Here is a 10,026-nt window from a genome sequence, read left to right as displayed (position 1 = left end):
AAGAATAGACTGACGAGTTTCAGAAGAAAGGTCTTTGTTTCTGGTCATTTTGAGCCAGTAATCGAACCCACAAATACTGATGCTCCAGATACTCAACTAGTCTAACGAAGAACAGTTTTATTGCTTCTTTAATCAGGACAACAGTTTTCATCTGTGCTAACATAATTGTAAAAGGGTTTTCTAATGATCAATTAGCCTTTTAAAATGATAAACTTGGATTAGCTAATGCAATGTGCCATTGGAACACAGGAGTGATGGTTGCTGATAATGGGCCTCTATCTACATACAGTTGAAGTCGGAAGTTTACATACACTTAGGTTGGAGTCATTAAAACTAGTTTTTCAACCACTCCACAAATTTCTTGTTAACTGTCAGGATCGTCGTAATAACATTTGGACCAAGGCGCAGCGGGATATGGGTTCCACATATTTTTATTAGTGAAACGCAAAAAAAACAATAAAGAGCAAATTACACATGATGCTATGGAGTGCTCACAGGCAACTACACATAAACAAGATCCAAAGAAAAACAATGTGGAAATGGCTGCCTAAATTTGATCCCCAATCAGAGACCACGCTAAACAGCTGCCTCTGATTGGGAACCATACCAGGCCAACATAGAAATAAAACAACCTAGATTACCAACCCTAGTCACACCCCGACCTAACCAAAATAGAGAATGAAAAGGCTTTATATGGTCAGGGCATGTCATTAACAAACTATAGTTCTGTCAATTCGGTTAAGACATCTAGTTTGTTCATGACACAAGTAAGTTTTCCAACAATTGTTTACAGACAGATTATTTCACTTATAATTCACTGTATCACAATTCCAGTGGGTCAGAAGTTTACATACACTAAGTTGACTGTGCCTTTAAACAGCTTGGATAATTCCAGAAAATGATGTCATGGCTTTAGAATCTTCGGATAGGCTAATTGACATCATTTGAGTCAATTGGAGGTGTACCTGTGGATGCATTTCAAGGCCTGCCTTCAAACTCAGTGCCTCTTTGCTTGACATCATGGGAAAATCAAAAGAAATCAGCTAAGACCTCAGAAAAAAAATTGTAAACCTCCACAAGTCTGGTTCATCCTTGGGAGCAATTTACAAACACCTGAAGGCACCACGTTCATCTGTACAAACAATGGTACGCAAGTATAAACACCATGGGACCACGCAGCCGTCATACCGCTCAGGAAGGAGACGCATTCTGTCTCCTAGAGATGAATGTACTTTGGCGAGAAAAGTGCAAATCAATCCCAGAACAGCAAAGGACCTTGTGAAAATGCTGGAGGAAACAGGCACAAAAGTATCTATCTATATCCACAGTAAAACGAGTCCAATATCGACATAACCTGAAAGGCTGCTCAGCAAGGTCGAAGCCAGTGCTCCAAAACCGCCATAAAAAAGCCAGACTGCGGTTTGCAACTGCACATGGGGACAAAGATCTTACTTTTTGGGGAAATCTCCTCTAGTCTGCTGAAACAAAAATATAACTATTTGGCCGTAATGACCATCGTTATGTTTGGAGGAAAAAGGGGAGACTTGCAAGCCAAAGAACACCATCCCAACCGTGAAGCACAGGGGTGGCAACATCATGTTGTGGGGGTGCTTTGCGGCAGGAGGGACTGGTGCACTTCACAAAATAAATGGCGTTATGAGAAAGGAAAATTATGTGGATATATTGAAGCAACATCTCAAGACCAGCCTGGAATATAAAGCTTGGTCGCAAATGGGTCTTCAAAATTGACAATCACTCCAAGCAAGTTGTGGCAAAATGGTCTAAGGACAACAAAGTCAAGGTATTGGAGTGGCTGTTGCAAAGCCCTGACCTCAATCCTATAGAAAATTTGTGGGCAGAACTGAAAAAGTGTGTGCGAGCAAGGAGGCACACAAACCTGACTCAGTTACACCCGCTCTGTCAGGAGGAATGGGCCAAAATTCACTCAACTTATTGTGGGAAGCTTGTGGAAGGCTACCCGAAACGTTTGAACCAAGTTTAAAAATTTAAAGGCAATGCTACCAAATACTAATTGAGTGTCTGTAAACTTCTGACCTACTGGGAATGTGATGAAATAAATAAAAGCTGAAATAAATCATTCTCTCTAGTATTATTCTGACATTTCACATTCTTAAAATAGTCATAATCCTAACTGACCTAAGACAGGGAATTCATACTAGGATTAAATGTCAGGAATTAAGTTGAGTTTAAGTGTATTTGTCTAAGGTGTATGTTAACTTCCGAATTCAACTGTAGGTGTACATTACATAAAACAACCAGCCATTTCCAGCTACAATAGTCATTTACAACATTAACAATGTCTACACTGTATTTCTGATCAATTTGATGTGATTTTAATGGACAAAAAAATGAGATTTCTAAGTGACCCCAAACTTTTCAACGGCAGTGTGTTTCCCATGCCAATAAAGCCCCTTGAATTGATGAGAGAGAGAGAGAGAGAGAGAGAGAGAGAGAGAGAGAGAGAGAGAGAGAGAGAGAGAGAGAGAGAGAGAGAGAGAGAGAGAGAGAGAGAGAGAGAGAGAGAGAGAGAGAGAGAGAGAGAGAGAGAGAGAGAGAGAGAGAGAGAGAGAGAGAGAGAGAGAGAGAGAGAGAGAGAGAGAGAGAGAGAGAGAGAGAGAGAGACAAAAGGGAAGGCAAGGTAGCGCGCCAATAATGTTAGTTTCACTCCTGATGGAGGCTCCCCAGCCTATCCCTAACCCCTCCCCCTACCTGCCTCCCCCTCCTCCTCTGACACTCCCTCAAGTCCACCTTATTGTTCCCTGCATATCAATGTCATTACATTGAGTTGAAAAGGGAGTCGGCAGAGCAGGGAAAGTGAGTCGACCAACGGACACAGTGAGAGAAGGACCTCCAGGCTAATACTAACGCTAACCCTTATGTTACTTTGAAGGCTTTGTGAGCACACCTGCAGCAGCTTGACTTCCACTCGTTTAGCCTATCTAGCGTAGCACCCAACGACCAGGGAGCACTGTATAGTGATCCCCATAGCTTACACCTTCTCCGTGGTACCCCCCCACCACCCCCCCAGTCATCCAGCTTGGCATGAAGATGTGTTTTAGTCTACAGAAGGCTGGACCAAATACACTGTAATACACTACAAAGAGAAAGAGAGGGGATAATCTGGCAAAATCATCATTAAACCGGTAAGAACAAACTTTTTCAGGAATTGTATAACTGTTGTTGAGTATAGTACAAACAATGTTATGGATGATATTTTAACAGCAATACTGGGAAGTGGTACCATGAAATAAACATTGATTGTCACAACTGGTAAATACAGGATAAAAACAGGATAAAACAGGATAAAGACATGATAAGAGTTGTAGGATGTGTTTTTTTTTCACGTGGGTCAATTAACTTCATATTAGACGGTGCAAGTATTAAGCAGAGCAGTATGCTGTTGCACACCTCATGTTTCTGAGGATCAAGTTACGTGTACTTTACAATTGGAGAACAGGTAGAGCAGCAATGGAAGAGAGGCAGTTTAACTGTCTACTCTTAAGGCTTCAACAGATGACCTCACAATAAACCCGGCTGAAGAACACAACGGCCACGCTAGTCAGTTGGAAACACCGTCTGCTGCCCTAAAAAGTCAACATAACTCTACTAGCTTTGTTTCATCGTATCATCGTAACATAATGTTCTTACCTTACCATTTAAAAAAGGGAGACCTGGTAACACTTTAAAATAGCTATCATATATAAGCACTGATAAACTATTTATATACTGTTAATAAATAAGTATTTAATTATTTGTAAACATTAATATACAATGCCTTCAGAAAGTATTCACACCCCTTGACTTTTTCCACATTTTGTTGTGTTACAGCCTGAATTTAAAATGTACTAACTTGAGAATTGGTGCCACTGATCTACACACAATATCCCAAAATGCCAACGTGGAGTTTTGTTTTTAGAAATTAATTAAACATTAAAAGACGAAATGTCTTGAGTCAATAAGTATTCAAACCCTTTGTTATGGCAAGACTAATAAATAAGTTCAGAAGTACAAATTTGTTTAACAAGACACACAATAAGTTGCATCGACTCACTCTGTGTGCAATAATAGTGTTTAACATTATTTTTGAATGATTATCTCATCTCTGTACCCCACACATACAGATAATTGTAAGGTCCCTCAGTTGAATAGTGATTTTCAAGCACAGATTCAACCAAAAAGACCAGGGAGATTTTCCAATGCCTCGCAAAGAAGGGCACCTATTGGTACATGGGTAAACATTAAAACAGACATTGAATATCCCTTTGAGCATGGTGAAGTTACTAATTACACGTTGGATTGTGTATCAGTACACCCAGTAACAAAGATACAGCGTCCTTCTTAACTCAGTTGCCGGAGAGGAAGGAAACCGCTCAAGGATTTCACCATGAGGCCAATTTTAAAACAGTTACATAGTTTAATGGCTGTGATAGGAGAAAACTGAGGACGGAACAACATTGTAGTTGCTCCACAATGCTAACCTAAATGACAGAGTGAAAAGAAGGACGTCTGTACAGACTAAAATTATTCCACAAGATGCATCCTGTTTGCAGTAAGGCACTAAAGTATTACAACAACAAAAAAAAAACTGGCTAAGAAATGTAACTTTTTGCCCTGAATACAAAGCATTATGCTTGTGGCAAATCCAACACAACACTGAGTACCACTTTTGTGGCTATCTCATCTTATGGATATGCTCGTCACCGGCAAGGACTAGGGAGTTTTTTTTAGGATAAAAATAATTGGAATAGAGCTAAGCACAGGCAAAATCCTAGAGGAAAACCTGATTCAGTCTGCTTTCCAACAGACACTAGCAGATGAATTCACCTTTCAGCAGGACAATAACCTAAAATTCAAGAACAAATATACACTGGAGTTGCTTACCAAGACGACATTGAATGTTCCTGAGTGGCAGAGTTACAGTTTTGACTTAAATCGTCTTGAAAATCCATGGCAAGACTTGAAAATGGCTGTCTGTCAATGATCAACAACCAATTTGTGCTTTCTAAAAGAATTTAGAAAATAATAATGGGCAGATATTGTACAATCCAGGTGTGCAAAGCTCTTAGAGACTTAACATTAGCCAGAAAGACTCACAGCTAAATCGCTGCCAAAGGGGATTCTAACATGTATTGACTCAAGGGTTGAATACTTATCTAATCAAGATATGTTTTATTTTTCATTCATCTTTAAAAAATAACAGAGTATTTTATGTAAAAAAAGACAAATCCATTTGAATCCCAATTTGTAACACAACAAAATGTGTAAAAAGTCAAGGGGTGTGAATACATTGATGGGTTATTCATGTAAGTTATTATACAATGTTACCAAAAACTTTAAACAAGCTAAGATTCCACTCTGAAACACACTAATTTCAAAATATCTCAACTCAAGCAGCATGTATAGATTTGGAGGCAGTGACAAAACCAGGTCATTCGGCTAAGCTGGCGATAGGGCAAAAATGTGTCGTATAGATAGTGACAGGGAGAGTAGGGAGCACAAGTGTTCCGACTTGCCTGACAGAAATTAGGTTAATGACTAACTGTCATTTGTCCCGCACACTAAAATGTGCCCCTAAGCACCTGATCTATAGTCAGTGTTGTGGTTTGTTGACTGTTAAATAAACCTGATTGTTCCAGTTAAAAGTTAGGGAGGGTAAGCTGATCCTAGCTCTGTGCTTCGTTGGTAACTTATACCTGAATTGCAAACAGTGGATTGGGGATCGTGGTAGGACTCAGTTAAAAGTGGTTTAAACAAGTTTAATTGACAAGAAATACGTTTTTATCAGCTCCATTAAAGTGAAGGTTGGAATGAAATCCATAGGCCACAAACAAGCTGGAGATATTCTCACTAGGTCCACTTAGTGATTGTTGTTCATATTTCCCAATGTCAGAGCAGTTGCTACATTGTAGTAGTTTGCGGAGGAGGTTGGGGTGGTCCACCGAGACCTCTATTTGAGGGCCTTAAATTGTTACGGTCTGTGACATGGTGGTGAGAGAGAGAGTGAGAGAGAGAGCGAGAATGAGGAGGCCTGGGCAGAGGCTGGCCCTGCAGGAATGCCAAGGGTAGATGGAGCGATGAGAGGAGAAGGAGAACAAGCAGGCACATTGTGTCAGCCGGCTGGCAGAGCTTGGGCCGGACAGAGAGAGACAGGGGTAGGGCTGCCCCCGCAGGGCACGGCGAGGGGAACACCTGCAACTCAACCACCCCCCACGTCGCCCCCTCATCACAGCTCTCACCTGTCCTGTACCTACCTACCTATCTTAAAGGAACACAAGTGTCAATCACACTCAAACCAATACCAGACAGTTTGCCATTTGTCAGGCGTACATAGTTACAGCTATTCTGACTGCTTCTATACAACAGTAATCCAATCATGTTTTTTTAACACTTATCCCATACCCATGTATCTATGATAACACCCCCCCCCCCCCCCCTCCGAGACTGACAGCTGGCTGGGTGACTTAAGAGGTTCTGGCCAGAGGGAGGTCTCTGTCATGGGTGCTCATGCTGATGTCTGTGAGAACAGGGAGTAACAAAGCACTCTGTGTCCGTCCCTAGTACTGCCTGATGAGAGTCCCACATAACCATTCCCCCGTCACTAGAAAGAGGCTTTCAACAGCTGGGGCCTCGTTCAGCCGGCGCACAATGTTTGTGGAACGCTCAGATGCGCTTGTTTTAGATGATGTGTTAAACTGTTTGGATCATAAAAATCCTTGTGCCGCCTTATTTATAGACCTTCCCAAGGCCTTCGACACCGTTCACCATCACATTCTCATTTAAAGGCGGACTGAAATAGGCCTGGATCAGGCGTCTTGCGAGTGGTTTGAAAATGATCTGTCAGACAGGACTCAATGTGTGATCTCTGATGGTTTTAACTCTAGTTTCCTGGATATTACAAAAACTGTACCACAGGGGTCAGTCGTGGGGCCTGTTCTCTTTACTATTAATGAAAATAATATTCGGTCTATCTGTTAAAATTTGTAATATGAATCTGTATGCAGAGGACAAGGTTATTGGCCATTGCTCCAAGTGTTGATCAGGCTGTTAGAGCTGCAATCGGACTATTTTACCTTACAGAGAGCCCTGGTTGGTTTAAAACTTGTACTTAATGCAGGCAAGACTAAATGCACGTTGTTCTCTAGTTCTCGCAAGAATGTTTCAGATGGACTACATATTTATTCATTGGATGGTTCTCCCATTGATAGGTTCCCACCTACAAGTATCTGGGAATTTGGATTGACAAAGACAATGTTTTAAAAAAAAAACATATGGATGAGCTAGTTAAAAAGCTATGATTTAAAGTGGCCTTCTTTTTGGAAATAGACCTTACCTCTCCCTAAATAATAGGAAGCAGATTGTACAGTCAAAGTCAAAGTCAAAGTTTCCTGCCAGTTCTTGATTATGGTGACACCATTTACCAGATTGCAGCAGCCACTAGTCTTAAACCTTTGGATGCCGTCTACCACAGCGCTGTTTATTTTATCCCTGGGGACAGGTTTAATACTCACCACTGCATCCTGTATCAGAGGTTTGGCTGATCTTCATTAAAGTCCCGTAGATCAATTGATTACTCCATTTTTCCTTTACAAAGCCCTACTACACAAGTTTCAACTTACTTAAATTTGCTGCCAACGTATTAAAGAATGAGCGACCAAACCCGCTCGCAGGATTGGTTAACTCTTGAGGTCCCTCTGGTCTCAACCAATTTAAAATCCTCCTTTAGTTTTAGTGCCCCCCCCCATTGTTGGAATAACCTACAAAATGGATTCCCTGGTGCCGCTAGGGCAGTTTAAGACTCTGGTATTGAATTAATTCATTGACGATTGCAGTTGTTTCGATAGATTGTAGGGTTTTAATTGTTGAAATTGTGGTGTTGAGGTTGTGGTTATTTTTTATTCTTCTAGTTTTAATTATAATGTAAATTGTTCTTCCTGTTGTGAGAAAAATGTTGTACTCAGGGCACCGTTGGGAATCAGACCCGGGTCTCCATTGGGCTACCCTGAAGAAAAAAAACATTCTGATATAGGTTTCCAGGTCACCCCTTGTAAAAGAGGTATCTTAATTCAAGGGTCGTTCCTGGTTAAACAAAAGTGATAGAAAATATAGAAATATATTATGTGGAACAAAGAAGCCTCTGACATGTAGAATGAGGAATCGTGTCAGTTCTATTAATGCCATTAATGACAACGTTTCCCTGATGAACGTGGCCCAGGGAATGCAAGAGGTTGCTCAGGGACTTTAGTGGGTTTAGTGAATGGAAGTCAATCAGCCCCATACTGTATAAAGTAGAGAGTACGCAATAAATTAATTGTAGATGGCATGGTCTGATATTAAAAGCAAAAAAAATATAGACATATTTAAATTATAGACATATTTATATTCCACCAAATGCTGAATTATTTGTGACTACTGTGTAACCTCTAGAATAGTTCAGAATGTAATCGTATTCTGAAGGGAATAACATAATGGTATTGCAACTCCGTCTGCATGGGGTCATAAACCTTAAACCTACTGTATTTTATAATATGCACTTGACACAAAAATCACAAAAATCCTGTGAACAGTTTGGGATTATGTCCACACTGCATGATTTTAAAAATAGATTTTACTCACCATCTGAGCACGTTATTAAGAGATAATCTGCATTTCCATTCATTCTCAGATAATCCACATCAAGTACAAAGAAGAGAAAGGGGGACAACGACTAAAGGAAGCGGGAAAAGGATACAGAACATCCATTCAAAATGGCGCAGATCCCTCAGGTGTGGCACACCCAGGAAGAGAAAGTGGACCTGGATATAATGGGGGCTGTTGGCAGCCAACCCGAGTGCTCCATCTGCTTCAACACCTACGACAATGTCTTCAAGACGCCCAAGCTGCTGGACTGTGCCCACACCTTCTGCCTCGAGTGTCTGTCACGCCTCATGGCCATTTCACTGGGAGAGCAGGAAGGAGGAGGCAGCAGCAAGATCCTGTGTCCCTTCTGCCGCCATCCCACCCTCCTGACCAAGGAGGGTCCCCCGGCCCTGGCCACCAGCAGCGAGGTACTGTGTAAGCTGCCCAGCCACCAGCAGCACGAGGAGCCTGTGTGGCTAGATGGAGAGAAGCTGTGCTACAAACGGGCCTTGGAGGCCAGCCCCGAGGCCTCTAGCTCCACCTCGACCTTCTGCATCTGCATCGACATAGGGGCCAGCAAAGCAGGCGAGGTCCCGGCTCAGACACACCCCCACAGCACGGCCTTTATGAGGCGTCTGACCAGCTGTAGGCGGCTGCTGCTCTTCATGGTGCTGATGGTGCTGCTAGTGGTCATCGTGCTGTGGCCCCTGCAGTGCATCATCACCACAGGCAACATGTACTGCATGCCTCGCCCTGTGGGCTCAATACAAGGCTCCATCACCACCACAGCTACCCCATTTACCAGCATAAACCATTCCACAAAGGGAGCCTCTCATTAAAATACATGTATGTAGTATGCCAGATTCCACCGCTGCCACATACTCCTTCAGCTCCACTAAAGGGTATCCAGCCACAGCCCCCCCCCCCCCCGGATATAGACTGGATAGAGAACACAACTGTGAGAAACTCTGCGCACTATCCAGTTGTTTTAGCAATTGATATTGGCATGCTCAGCGTCATTATTCTGACAAGGAAGTTAGAAATTCATACATGAATTCCAATTCTGGCACTTTGATTAACTGATTTTCCTTTTCTCTTTATAACGTCATTTTGCTGTAGAAATATAATATGTGGATGAAATGTGTTGTACTATTCAGACTACACAGACCATCTGGGTGAAATGTATTCATATCTACATTATCAGATCTGATGGCCACAGTGTAATCCCAACTCAAAATGTTCAGTTAAGAAAAATGTGCAAGTTTATTGCTGTTTTGAAAAAATGGTATGCCAAAACATGAAATTGTAAGTGTATATACATGTATAGTTGATTGTACTATTTTGATATATATTTTGTTTACAAAATTACAATAAATGAAAAACAAAACA

At 41.6% G+C, this 10,026-nt stretch overlaps 1 protein-coding gene across 1 annotated transcript; it reads left to right on the top strand.

Moving 5' to 3' along the window:
- Positions 1 to 2,765: 2,765 nt before the first annotated feature.
- Positions 2,766 to 10,026, top strand: LOC110532180 (RING finger protein 223). Its single transcript, XM_021615852.2, has 2 exons — positions 2,766 to 3,164; positions 8,684 to 10,026. Exon 2 carries the CDS (start codon positions 8,766 to 8,768, stop codon positions 9,474 to 9,476), a length of 711 nt encoding a protein of 236 aa, XP_021471527.1. The 5' UTR covers positions 2,766 to 3,164; positions 8,684 to 8,765; the 3' UTR covers positions 9,477 to 10,026.

Source organism: Oncorhynchus mykiss, chromosome 9 (assembly GCF_013265735.2).
Source record: "Oncorhynchus mykiss isolate Arlee chromosome 9, USDA_OmykA_1.1, whole genome shotgun sequence".
In the NCBI taxonomy this organism is placed as follows: domain Eukaryota; kingdom Metazoa; phylum Chordata; class Actinopteri; order Salmoniformes; family Salmonidae; genus Oncorhynchus; species Oncorhynchus mykiss.
The sequence above is the reverse complement of the archived record's forward strand: the minus strand, read 5'-3'. Positions and strand labels throughout refer to the sequence as shown.

Coding starts and splice junctions, on each gene's coding strand:
- LOC110532180 (XM_021615852.2), top strand. CDS start 8,766: ATGGCGCAGATCCCTCAGGTGTGGCACACCCAGGAAGAGAAAGTGGAC.